This window comes from Schistocerca gregaria, chromosome 4 (genome assembly GCF_023897955.1).
Source record: "Schistocerca gregaria isolate iqSchGreg1 chromosome 4, iqSchGreg1.2, whole genome shotgun sequence".
In the NCBI taxonomy this organism is placed as follows: domain Eukaryota; kingdom Metazoa; phylum Arthropoda; class Insecta; order Orthoptera; family Acrididae; genus Schistocerca; species Schistocerca gregaria.
This window is the reverse complement of record NC_064923.1, coordinates 753,641,423-753,655,383: the sequence shown is the minus strand read 5'-3', so window position 1 is coordinate 753,655,383 and position 13,961 is coordinate 753,641,423. Positions and strand designations below refer to the sequence as shown.

General features: G+C 38.1%; 1 protein-coding gene across 11 annotated transcripts in view; it reads left to right on the top strand.

Moving 5' to 3' along the window:
• LOC126365782 (titin) overlaps positions 1-13,961 on the top strand; it is a 523,502-nt gene that overhangs the window by 473,039 nt on the left and 36,502 nt on the right. For 10 of the 11 annotated variants that reach the window (XM_050008347.1, XM_050008355.1, XM_050008352.1 and 7 more), the window contains 6 exons: positions 117-252; positions 551-692; positions 4,905-5,174; positions 8,207-8,370; positions 10,188-10,472; positions 10,928-10,978. In XM_050008347.1, the coding sequence (XP_049864304.1) occupies positions 117-252; positions 551-692; positions 4,905-5,174; positions 8,207-8,370; positions 10,188-10,472; positions 10,928-10,978 (1,048 nt within the window). The remainder of the gene's footprint in view (positions 1-116; positions 253-550; positions 693-4,904; positions 5,175-8,206; positions 8,371-10,187; positions 10,473-10,927; positions 10,979-13,961) is intronic. The other variant, XM_050008348.1, reaches the window with a different exon arrangement.

Below are 13,961 nucleotides of genomic sequence, written 5' to 3'. Positions count from 1 at the left end.
AGCAATTTACTTGCTTTTCAAGCTTAATGATAATTTATTATTTGATGTAATGAAGCAGTTGCATGAACCAACAAATGAATAAAATATATGTGACTCACTTCTGCTAATTATTTCAGATTATACAAACACTGACTGAGAATTCTGCAACTCTGACCATTAAGAAAGCTGAAGAAACAGATGCTGCAAGCTATACTGTTAAGTTATCCAACAGGCAAGGGGAAGCCTCAGCAGAGATGACCCTCACTCTAATGGGTAATTTTCTTTAATTTTAGATGAAACCATAATTAGTGCTTTTCACATGACCAATTTTATTTTGTAGTTTTTATGTTACAGTCATAACAGGATAGAACTCTTCTATTAATGCAATTAAGCGATTAAGCGATACTTCTCTGTAAACATAGATGTGCTTTGAATCTCTAATATTCTTGTACAAAATATAATTTGTGTTTAAATATCTAAGGTCGAGAAACAAAGTAAGAAGACTTTTCTGACAGAAGAAAATTATGAGTGCCTTATTTATTAACATAATAAATACATTCATATGTTACAGAGCCACCATCAGAGCCAGGCATCCCAGAAGTTGTTGAAGTCACTGACCAGACAATTACACTTCACTGGAAGCCTCCAGAATTTGATGGACATTCTCCTATTACAAACTATGTTCTGGAATACCATGACAAGACTGATTTCACGTAAGTAGTTTCACTGAAATCTCCTCTCAACTTGTAATTTACTATATAAAGTCAAGAAATAAGTTTATTCAAGTCTTCTAAACTGAAACAAAAGAATGAATCATGGATCAAGAATCTTTATTCACCATAAACCTTTTCACTGTGATATGGGTTTCATCAATGTGATACAAGATAAAGTATATACAATGCACAGCAGTACAATGTGTAGCATTAAATATTAGTTCTTCAAAGTTTATGCAGTACATAATAATACAATTAAAAGTAACAGTTTTTAAAAGTTAATATAATAATCTGGCAAATCAAAGTATTCTTTAATATTATAAAAAGGGTGATCTGTTAACCAGTTGTGCCACTTATATTTAAAACTAATTATATCCATTGTTCGAGCAAAGATGAAGACCTAAGCTGTAGGGCAAATGAATCTGCTCCAGTCCTGAATCCCTGAACCATTACACCAATAACCTGAAAACAGCTTTCGCGTCCTGCAATTACCCTCCCGACCTGGTACAGAAGCAAATAGCTAGAGCCAATTCCTCATCCCCTCAAACCCAGAACCTCCCACAGGAGAACCCCAAAAGTGCCCCACTTGTGACAGGATACTTTCCGGGACTGGATCAGACTCTGAATGTGGCTCTCTAGCAGGGATACGACTTTCTCAAATCCTGCCTTGAAATGAGATCCATCCTTCATGAAATCCTCCCCACTCCACCAAGAGTGTCTTTCCACTGTCCACCTAACCTTTGTAACCTCTTGGTTCATCCCTATGAAATCCCCAAACCACCTTCCCTACCCTCTGGCTCCTAGCCTTGTAACCACCCCCAGTGTAAGACCTGTCCCATGCACCCTCCCACCACCAACTACTCCAGTCCTGTAACCCGGAAGGTGTACACGATCAAAGGCAGAGCCACGTGTGAAAGCACCCACATGATTTACCAACTGACCTGCCTACACTATGACGCTTTCTATGTGGGAATGACCAGCAACAAACTGTCCATTCGCATGAACGGACACAGGCAGACAGTGTTTGTTGGTAATGAGGATCACCCTGTGGCTAAACATGCCTTGGTGCATGGCCAGCACATCTAGGCACAGTGTTACACCATCTGGGTTATGTGGATACTTCCCACTGACACCAACCTATCAGAACTCCTGAGATGGGAACTTGCCCTTCAATATATTCTCTCTTCCCGTTACCCACCAGGCCTCAACCTCCGCTAATTTCAAGATGCCGCCGCTCGTATCTCACCTGTCATTCAACAACATCTTTGCCTCTGTACTTCTGCCTTGACTGACATCTCTGCCCAACCTCTTTGCATTTACATATGTCTGCCTGTGTCTGTATGTGTGCGGATTGCTTGTTTCACTACATGCAGACTTGCTGATACATATATTATTAGCGTATTCCCCATCTTCAACCTGATCTTCAAGTGTGTTAATTAGTTCGGTTGTTGCCTATATAATTTTTCATTACCCCCACCATCCCTCATCTGATTCCCACTGCTATAAGTTTTTCATTTCTCAAGTCTTTTTGTGTCAGTTGTCGTTCCCTTTTTTTCCTTTGTTATGCCACTTTCATTAAATAATGTGCTGATTAAATAAGATACGTGAGTGGAGCATCTGATTATAATTGCTACATTAAGTAAATGAATTTTTTTGCCTATTAGCTGAATATATGTCATGATAACACTTCTCCCAGGGGTATTAGTCCTGTTGGATTATGGGAAAGGTTCTGTATTGTTGACTGAATTTATACCATTAAGCAATGTGCATTTCTGCATTCACATGCTAATGGTAACGAACAACTTAATGATATTTAGAATACCAGTATGTGTTAGAGCACTAACAAAGCTCTGTAAAATTAGAAAATAGTTATGTTCACATAGTACTTATAATGTGAACTGAAAGAAAACAAGGTTATGGCGGTAGTCACTGAAATGTTCTTTGTGACTCCATTTAGTTACAGCATATATTGGTGTCTCCAAGTAGTGATTCGGGTTTGGGGACTATAATTTCTGTTGATTTCAGTATGGGAAGCTGATGAAACACAATTACATGAAAAGAATTCTTTTTTGTCAGTTATTTCATTATAATCTGTTTTTGTGGCCAGGTTATTAGCCTGTTGCCTAGCATAACTGACAAAGATACACACATCAAAAATGTTTGCATCACCCCAGTTCCCAGAACTCCTGAACACAGATGTTGACTGTGGATATTGTATCACAGAACAGTCCCTTTGACTGTTCAGTGATGTCACAAAACCCACACAAAAATGTAAACAACCATGCATGAACAGCACCTATTAGATGGAGAGGGTCCGATGGCTGATCAGTTCCAGTTATTCCACCAGGAAGGAGGTACATGGCTCATGTTGTCTGTAGTTCAGCCATGCCTAGATGATCAATACCACAGTTCAGTCGCGTCCACATTGTCACTTTGTGCCAGGAAGGACTCTCAACAAGGGAAGTGTCCAGGCATCTCAGAGTGAACCAAAGGGATGTTGTTCAGACATGGACGAGATACAGAGAGACAGGAACTGTCAATGACATGCCTTTGCTCAGGCTGCCCAAAGGCTACTACTACAGTGGATAACCACTACTACTGATTATGGCTCAGAGGAACCCTGACAGCAATGCCACATCATTGAGTAATGCTTTTTGTGCAGCCACAGGGCATTGTGTTACGATTCAAACTGTTTGCAAAAGGCTGCATGATGTGCAACTTCACTCCCGACATTCATGGTGAGGTCCATCTTTCCAACCATGACACCATGCAGCGCAGTACAGATGGGCCCAACAACATGCTGAATAGACTGCTCAGGATGGGCATCATGTTCTCTCCACTGATGAGTGTTGCATAAGCCTACAACCAGACAGTCATCAGAGACGTGTTTGGAGGCAACCAGGTCAGGCTGAATGCCTTAGACACATTGTCCAGTGAGTACAGCAAGGTGGAGGTTCCCTGCTGTTTTGGGGTGGTATTATGTGGGTCCACTGGTGGTCGTGGAGGGTGCTGTAATGGCTGTATGATACATGAATGCCATCCTCTGGCTGATAGTGCAACCATATAGGCAGCATATTGATTAGGCATGCTGCTTCATGGATGAGAATTCGCGCCCCCATCATGCGCATCTTATGAATGACATTCTTCAGGATAATGACATCGCTCGACTAGAGAGGTCAGCATGTTCTCCAGACTTGAACCCTATCGAACATACCTGCGATAGATTGAAAAGGGCTGTTTTGGATGACATGACCCACCAACCACTCTGAGGGATCTACACCGAATCACCATTGATGGGTGGGACAATCTGGATCAACAGTACCTTGATGAACTTGTATGTAGTATGCCACAATGAAATACAGGTATGCATCAATGCAAGAGGATGTGCTACTGGGTATTAGAGGTACTGGTGTGTACAGCAACCTGGACCACCATCTCTGAAGGTCTTGCTGTATGGAGGTACAACATGTATTGTGTGTTTTTCATGAGCAATAAAAAGGGCAGAAATGAAATTTATGTAATTTCTGTTCCAATTTTCTGTGCAGGTTCTGGAACTCTTGGAACCAAGGCGATGCAAAATTTTTTTGAGGTGTATATTTTTTTATTATAGTACAGAAGTAAATATCAAAGAATTTACAATCATAACAGAACTTAAATTTGTGATATTAAATATACAAAATATACATTCATAAACATCGGACAGTAAAATAAATAAAGAACTGGCACATGGATTTATAATGGGGCATAATATAATGCAATTTGGTTAGGTTATTAGCCAGTTCTAGCAGTATAATGAAGTATAGACTAACTGTAGCCTGTTTCTTCATTTAATAGCTCTTCAGGATGGTTCTTGTAGAACCTCTTGATCTCCAGTACATCAAGCACCAGCAGCAAAAATAAATGATTTGTGAAAGAGGTGCCCAAAAAAATTTTTTTGTCATATAATTTTTTGTTCCATTAATAAGACAGTGGAGTGTGTGTGTGTGTGTGTGTGTGTGTGTGTGTGTGTGTGTGTGTGTCAAAGTGTCTTACATAGAAATATATGACTGCAATTGATCATATGCTGAAATGCACCATTTAGCCTGTAATATAACATCTGAAATGGTTGTAACAGACATAAATATCAATTAACATATTTCCAATGAATATGGGCCACTAATTTGTGAGTTGTGATGTAATTTTTCCTTTTTTTCTAAATTTTCTTTTGCATAGATGGATTCAAGTAAAGGAAATGGTTAGAGAGACAACTCACAAAGTTACACAACTTCAGACAAATGGGGAATACATGTTCCGTGTGTCAGCCGAGAATGATATTGGCCGTGGTGCTCCATCACACAACACCCATTACATACAAGTTACTAAACCATTATCTGATGAACCACCAGCAATCCAGCAGCCACTGGAAGGGGTAGTGTGTGGCTTAAAACAGTCGATAACTCTTTCTTGTGTTATTGGAGGAATACCTGAGCCAACAGTAAAGTGGTATGTATTACTTTTCAATCCACCTTTTATTTAACTACACACTACATGGAGTTCCAGACGAAACATAGTAATAATTTCTTGTTACCCTTACCTCCATATTTCCAGCCTCTGATTTGTACCATGATTCATCATTATTTTTATCATTGTTGCCACTTAATTATTCAGTGACTTGTTGATCTCACTGAATGCACAGTCTTCCCCTTTCTCTAGAATATCTAGGAAAGTCAAGTTCATTGAAGTATGCCTTGTAGCAAGTATGGAACTAAAGATGATATTAAGAAATAATAAAAATAGACAGGGAAAAATTTGCCAAAGTAGATTTTGTGGAGAATTAAAGAAGTTGTGTGATGTCTTTGCATTCAGTAAATTTTGTTGTGTGAGTGTTGATCCAGAAGCAAGGTTCCCAAAGATCTCCAGCTGCACAAGAAGGTACTGGATGAAATCTGTCCACACCACTGTTCGTGACTGTTCCCCCACTCTCGATTCTTCCTGGCTGTGCTTTGCTGTGCCACTCAACACTGGTTCAGCAGCCAACTGTGATGGAGGTGCCCATTGTTGATCTCACCAAGTGCGAGATTCATTCTGTAATTCAGTTTTTGCATGCAAAAGGGGCTCCTGCCATGGATATCCATCATCATTTGATACAAGTGTATTGCCACAAGTGTATGTCTGTTCAACACTTTCAAAAATGGTGCAGGGAGTTCAGTGATAGTTGGAAGGTGGTCAACGTTGAAGAACAAAGTGGAAGCCTTCAGTTTCGGTGGCGGTTCTTGTGATGGCCCAATGCAAAGTGCTTCAGAACAGGAGGATCACTGTCTGTGAACTTGTTGATCAGATTGCTGGGAGTTCTTACGGTACAGTTGAAAGAGCTTTGATGAAGAAACTGGGGTATCACTAGTGTTGCGCTCAATGGGTATTGCGTATGCTGACAGCAGAACACAAGGAGAAATACTTTGACTGTGCTTGACAGTTTCTTCAAAAGTGTCAAGAAGATAAGCAAAGATTGTTGGTCCTGATTGTTATGGAAAAAAAACATGGGTGTTTCATTTCACTTCTGAAATCAAAGAAAAATCCAAACAATGGCATAATTCAGAGTCAACAATCGCAAAGAAGTCCAAACAAACTGCTGGCGGAGTCATGGCCACTGTGTTTTGGGATCATGAGGGGATACTGGTGATCAGTTTCATGGAACCTGCAATAACAATCAACTCAGACAGTTATTGTGAAACACTACAAAGACTCAGGGGAACTATCCCTAACCCCTGGAGAGGATGACTGACAGAATGTGTAATGCTGCTTCATGATAACACCTGATGTCACATCTCTTGCCAAATCCAGGAACTTTTGCCAAACTTTGGTGGACTGTCATGCTCCATCCACCTTACAGTCCAGACCTCACACCAAGTAATTATCACTTTTCCTCAAGTTAAAGGAACACTTGGGTGGTGAATGCTTCCACATCAATGATGAAGTCAAAGAAGAGGTGAAACGCTTCCTCAATGGGTTGGTGTCGGAGTTCTAGAACACGGGCATACAGAAATTGGAGGACCACCTAAAGAAGTGCATTGAAAAAGATGGCAATTATGTAGAACAATAGAGCTAAGTTTTATCTTTCCAATTATGTAAATGTCTATTAGAATAAACAATGTTGTATATTTGTAAAAATGGGGGTATCTTACTTCTGGATTAGCCTTTATATTTCAGATAAAACATTAATCACATGATTACAGTCAGCAGACCAAATGTTAAAAAGGTGCATCTGTCTTACCATGAAAGAGAAGTGATTGAAGGGAACAGAATTACTCAGGGATTGCATACAATTTGGTGGACATCCATTCAAAGAAGACGCTACATGGCTAGAAAATCAATGATGATTACAGAAAAGCTGTAAGCCTATTTGGCTGATGACACTGAATTTTGGATTTAGTGTTAGATATTCTCTCTTGAAGAATTACAGACATATTAAATAAGGACTGTAGAGTGGGTATGTGTGGATTGTTAGGAACAGACAATGATAATTATTTAAAAAATTGTGTTGTTGTTAAGTGTGGAAAGGTAATGGAAACAGTATTTGTTGAAAAACATGTAGGCCTACTTTAAATCACTGTCTTCATAAAGTGTGTGTCCATCATAACAGCTTTGCTTAATTACTCTGTATAGACAAATACAAGTTTTATTTTGATCTATTAAAATTTTGTTACAGTGTCTGTCATAACTCTGTGAAATAAAGTAATAAATAGAGTAAGAGTCTTATAATGTGGTATGAATGAGAAGGTAATCCACTTTTCTGAAAGGTGTTCTTTACCACTATAAACATATTTATTAGTAGGGAAATAGTCTGTCCCTGGTAACTGAGAGGTCAGCGTGACAGAATATCAACACATGAGTCGCCGAAGTGGCGTCCAATCGAAAGACTTTCACCCAGCGAGCGGTTTACCCGACGGGGGGGCCCTAGTCATGCGACATTTATTTATTTTATAGGGAAATGCTTCAGTGCCATTTCAGTGAAATCACCCTTGAAACATTTTTGTATCTCAGAGGTTCCTTTTGCAATTTGATCCCAGTTAAAGAGGTGCAGTTTGTTATGCCTTTCCAGATAATATTCACAATCTCTTCCAGTATTATAAATATATATGTATTTTGCAAAGATTATTGTACTGCTTGTATTTTAAAGTTTATTGGTCAATTTTATAAACATACCGAAAGAACGAGTTAAGTAATTTCTTGCTTCTGAACATCTTTTTGTATGATTCGGTGTAGCAACATTGCACAAAATCTGTACTCTCTTTGTTTGAAGGATAATCACTATGTTTGTATATAGGCAGCAACACATCCCTATACTTTAATTGTTTGTGTGAAATATCTGTATTATTACTTAATTTTTTGATTGTTCATTTCTGTTTAGTCATTTCCACATTTACTGATCAGTTCGCAAAATGCACATCTGTTTCATAAAGGATTTTTATTTTATTTTATTTTATTTTTTTTTTTTTTTTTTTTTTTTGTAAAATTGCAATCTTATTTCGTAACAGGTTGAAAGATGGGAAGGTATTCAAAAGCAAAAATTTGACATATGAGAACAGGATTGCCAAATGTATCATAAGTGAGACTACAGAGACATCATCTGGCATTTACACATGTCAGGCAACAAATACAGCTGGCTTTGCAGAAACATCATGTGAACTTAAAATTCAAGGTACAGTTAAAAGTTCTTGTAACAAATATAAAAATGTTAATCCAACACAACTTACTTAAGAAATAAATTAAATGCTAATTGTGAACTTTTTGATTTTATTAGTGGCACAGAAATAAAACCAGTGAAGTGTCATGTATTTCTCTTTCCACATTGTTGTCTTGTATTGAATAATGTTCTGTTGGGTTTTGTTAAGCTTATTTTCTGTGTCAGACTCTATTTATTGATTCCTTAATGTTTCATTGCTACCAAAACAATTGTTTGCTAATTTCTGCCTTTCTGTGTGGACTACATTGTATAGTAATATTCTTGAACTCCTTCCACAATTTGTTGCCATATTTTGGGATAAGTATCATTGACTCTAACTCATATGCTCCACATATTTGTTAAAAGACTAGAGAATCACATCAATTATCTAACATTTTGATTCATAATGTTAACATATGTAGAATATATTTTCAGGTGCACCATTATTTACTAAAATATGCTAGTGCAGCTGCCCACTATTTCTTTTCTTGTTTATATGATTCAGTAGAAAAGCTCAAAAACATGTGAAATAACCACAAGCACTGGCATGTTAAAGTAGTTTGTCTTTTGACGTACATGTAGTGCTGTTACATCTGTGTGACATGAATTCACTGAGATCGTTGAGGAGATCTACAGGATGAGTTTGACAGTTGTCAAGAAAAGCAATGTCGTTCTGCAAAAGGTTTATGAGGTGTGATGGACTAACTTCAATAAGTCTTCGAAGCAGATCACAGATGTATTCAGAAAAAGTGTGTCCAGTGATTGTACTAGATATTAATTCAAATCAGAGTCCCACTTTTTAACATTTGTGCACAGGTAACAGAACAGATATGAAAATTAAGAAAGAGAATTTCTGGCTAATACTTACCATGAGAACACAAAATACTTAGTGCTGCCAGCAGAAACTGGCCCTTGCATCATGCTCCATCTTGACAGCTTACTGCAAGCCTCATAATGAGATATTGTTAGTACCCACCTGTGCAGTTTACCACTTTTGACCATAATATGTTGCCACACCATGGCAGTTGCAAAAAATGTTCTGCACCACTTTGCCTGACAATGGTTCAGTCTTTGTCTTTATTGGTAGTGGTAAATCCAAGTCTTTCTTTTGCATCTGTCCTTCCTTTGTCTCAGGTTGATATAGTCACAATCATCCATGGTATTAGGCAGTAAAGAAGTCATCTGGATTGACCTGATACAGCTGCAGCATTCCTGCTGTTGCCTCAGTTTGGCAGGCTTTTTGAAAAGCTATGGGTAGTCGAGGAACCCAGCTGGCGGCAGCCTATGTTGTGTTCAAAATGTCGTACAAGATGTAGAAAATTGTTATGTAGCTAATTTTCAATGTTTACACCATTTACTTGCTTGTGGTACTTCAGTCTTTGAGAACCAGCACCTCCTGTTTCAATGCTCAGTTCTTCCTAGTGTTTATCCCCCCCCACATTCAGAAAAAATTACCACATCATACTTTACTTCAACCATGGTCTGTGCCATTTTGTTTTCATACCTCTAATGGCATGCTACAGTACTGTGGCATGGGGATTTTAATGTGCACCAGGACTACAGGCACATACCTGCAATGAAAGAAAAGTTAATTACATAAGATGATAATTAGAACTTTGTGATAACCTCTCATATACACTGTAAGCTGTTTTTTTTATTGTTGTTAAGGAAATTAAAAAGAAAAAATTCTTGTTTCAGATTCTTTTGAATTTGGATTTACTTGGATTAGAATTTGGGTTACTCAGTTGCGTGATAATCATAACTAATATTAATAATTGGATCTAAATTTACAGAACCTCCAAAACTTGAATTTGATGAGAGTTTGATAACTCAGAAGTTAAGGATAACTAATCAGTGGAAGATAGAAGTTAAGTATTCAGGCTTCCCTAAACCAGAAGTGGTATGGACAAAGAACGGAAAAAGCCTGGCTTCTACTAAGCACTGTTCCATCTATCATGATGAAAATTCATCAACAATTGCGATATATTCCTTAGCAAAAGTGGACACTGGAACATACACATTTACAGCTCGCAGTGATGCAGGTTCGGCGAGTGTGGATTTCAGTCTAAAAGTCATTGGTAAGTTAACTGACGTATTAGAATATTTCAAACAAAGCAAACCAAATACTTACTCTGTTGTGTGAGCATACCATAATTATTATTTTTTTCCCTTAATAATCTAAGAGGATGCTGCAGACCTAAGAGTGTGTTAAAAAAAAAAAAAAGAAAAAAGTAAATAAATATTTTTCACTAATGGAAATTCCGCAAGAGGAACAACATACATTTTTTAACATTTGTATGCTACAGTAATTTTCAAAAGCATTAAATGTATTATTCACATTTCTTAATATTTTTGTGTGAATAAACAGGTATCTGAAATAAACAGTTTAACTAAATATGCTAAAAGAACTGTACTTTTAAAACTTATTCTAAATTCCAATATGTTGGTTAATTCTGAAAATATAAATTGCTGTTGTAAAAATTTAAGATAAATATATTTCTATAATGGTATATCTCACACACATTTTCTTCAGATGACACTGATCGAAGAGCAAAAACAGAAAGTTCCAGCGAGGAAACAACTGGTAAATACACAGAACTGTGTGTCTAATGATGTGTTGAGCTTTACACTTGTCTTATCTTTGTAAACATGTTTTTTTCTGATCTTCTCTTCTTTCTTCATGCATTGCATGATCTTTTCTCCTTTTTGCAGAAAATTCTATCTTGTTCTATTTTCGTATATTTTTTTGTGCATGCGTTATATGCTCACCTGAAAGAAGCTTCCATAGCTTTTATTTTTTTTCCAGCCATAAAAGTGACACAGGAGAGCAACTTATTACTGTGCCTGACTTGAAAGTAATGTGACCTGCTTAGAACTGTCAGTGTATTCAGTGTGGAAATAAAAATTTCAGTTTAGCTATTGGTTAACAAAATAAAAACACATGGAGTTTAGGGGTAATGTTGCAGCAGGATCAGTTCAGGAGGTGTGGAAACCTCAAATGCCACAAAGTGGTACTTGTTTTTAAAAAGATTTCACTTTAGCTTTTGGCTCGTCACCAGGCACTTAAGGACTGAAGTTGCTGCTCAGTGACTTTAAGAGACATAAGAACTCCAAATGCTGCAAAATGTTGCTTGCTTTTTAAAAAAAGGTGGTACTATGTGAACTGAATATTTGTACTAAACACAGAGTCACACATATATCAGGTTACCAAGGACAATGAACTACATTTGAGTAATGGTCCTGCTCACAGATTTAATCTTTATGAAAGCTTCAAAGAGTTTGTAGTTCACTGCAATAGAGAAATACACTCTTGATACAATGACTAATGTTTGAGCACACATGTCTCATTAACTGAACAGTATGACCAATATACACTCATATTCAGGAAAAATAGAACACCTTGATTCACTAGAGACAAGATGTTCATATTCACAGGGCCTGTACATTAGTATGTTCTGCAGAAATGATTAGCATTTGAACGACGTCAGCCCGCAGGTTCTAGGTCAATACTGACATCATGGTGCAACACCACCTACTGGTAAAATGTGCACGCTACTCTTGTTGTTGCTATAAATCGAAGGTAATGATTCGAACATATGTGCAGGATGCTTCATAGATGTATCTGTGGACGGTACCATCAAATCACTGAGTTTGAAAGGGGATGCATTATTTGCATGAGAGAATGTTTTGCATCCATGCGGGAAATTGCTGCTCATGTGGGATGACATGTTTCAGTAGTGCAACGAGTGCGTATAGCATGGTTTGCAGAATGCCATAAATATGATGAGATGGGTCAGGTTGCGCCACCCAGGTTGTTACCCAAGATTGACACCTCATCTGAATGGCACTGCAGGACAGATTTGCATTCTCCTCAGCTCTGGTGCAACAGTGGGACAGTGAAACACATTGGACACTATCAGGGGTGGCAGTCCTCCACCATTTATTATGGCATGGGTTATGTGCACTTTGTCCACTTCTCTGCCTACCTTTGAGGAATGTGCAGAAACATGTTGGATGGCAACGGTGTATAAATGATGTCACTGGGGACAGGAATGGCAGCAGAAAGTGTTTTCAGACAAATTCAGGTTCTGTTTGTTTGAAAATGATGGCCACATTTTGATTCGCCACAGACAGGGGGAGTGGCATCACAGCGACTGCATTTGCACAAGACATACAGTGCCATCTTGAGTCCTTATAATGTGGCATGCTAATGGGTACAACACAGTTGGTGCATGTCAAAGGCACTGCAACAAATGTGACCTACGTGAATGACATCCTGTGACCTTTAACGATACCTTTTCTGCACAACACCACATATGCAATTTTTCTGCAAGGCAATGCATGACTACATGTTGCGCATGACTACATGCCATTTTGGTGTCACAGGATGTCATCCTTTTGCATTGGCCCTCCAGATCGCCAGACTTGTCACCAGTCAAAACTGTGTAGGATATGGTGAAACAATGGGTGCAGCACTGTGTGACCCAGTGCCAACCACCACAGATGAACTTCAGAACCAGGTGAATGTGGCATGGATGGTTACACCACTGGGCGCCATTCACACCTTATATGTGTTGATGCCATTATGCATGGAGCAAGTTACCAGGGCCCATGGTGGACGCTTGTGCCTTCTAGGCAACAGTACACATGCTGAACTGAGGTGACTGAAATGCTTATCATTTCTGCAGAACATTCTCATGAACATGTCCTATGAATATGGACGTCCTGTTTGTAGTCATACAAGGTGTTCTGCTTTTTCTGAACGTGAGTGTATATTCATAGTATGCACTGCAGTTCTTATAATGCTTAACATGAAGTTACATGACAGCAATCACTTCGGCTAATAATTTGGTCCCCATATTCATAAAATGGTGGAAGTGACAAGTAGCCACAGCCCATTCAACTTGTCTTACAAATAGTCCTCTTTCTTTTGAATAGGCAATTGCAGACAAAGAATAGGTAATAAAACTGCATCAAGAATTTTAAGGATATTACAGTAATTTCGTAAAATTCATGTTTTAAAAAGTTAAGTAAGACAAAAGAACAGTGGAGATAAATTATCAGAATGAAACTATACAATTGGAAAATTGGTTAGTTTCCTGTTCTATAGATCATAGTTATAATAAATGTACTGGCATAGAACATGCCATTTAGATACACACACACACACACACACACACACACACACACACACACACACACACACACACATTTGTATTGTTTGATGACATTTTATGTCCTTTTGGTATGTCACAAGAACCATGATCCATGGATCTTGGATCTCACATTTGTGAGGTGCTTTGCATGTCTTATTAATACAGATAATCATACCATAAGTGCAACAACATCTTAGAAGTACCTCTGGAGTGACCAGTACCATATGGCTCCTGATTAGGGGCAGCAGCCTTTTGAGTAGTTGTAAGGTCAGTGTTATGAAAGTGTCTGAGAATAGAGAGAAACTGCAATTCTTATAATAGCTAAGGATCTGCAGCTCTGCTACATGATTTAATGATGATGGCATCCACTTGGGCAAAATGTTCCGGTAGTAAAATACATCCCTATTTGAA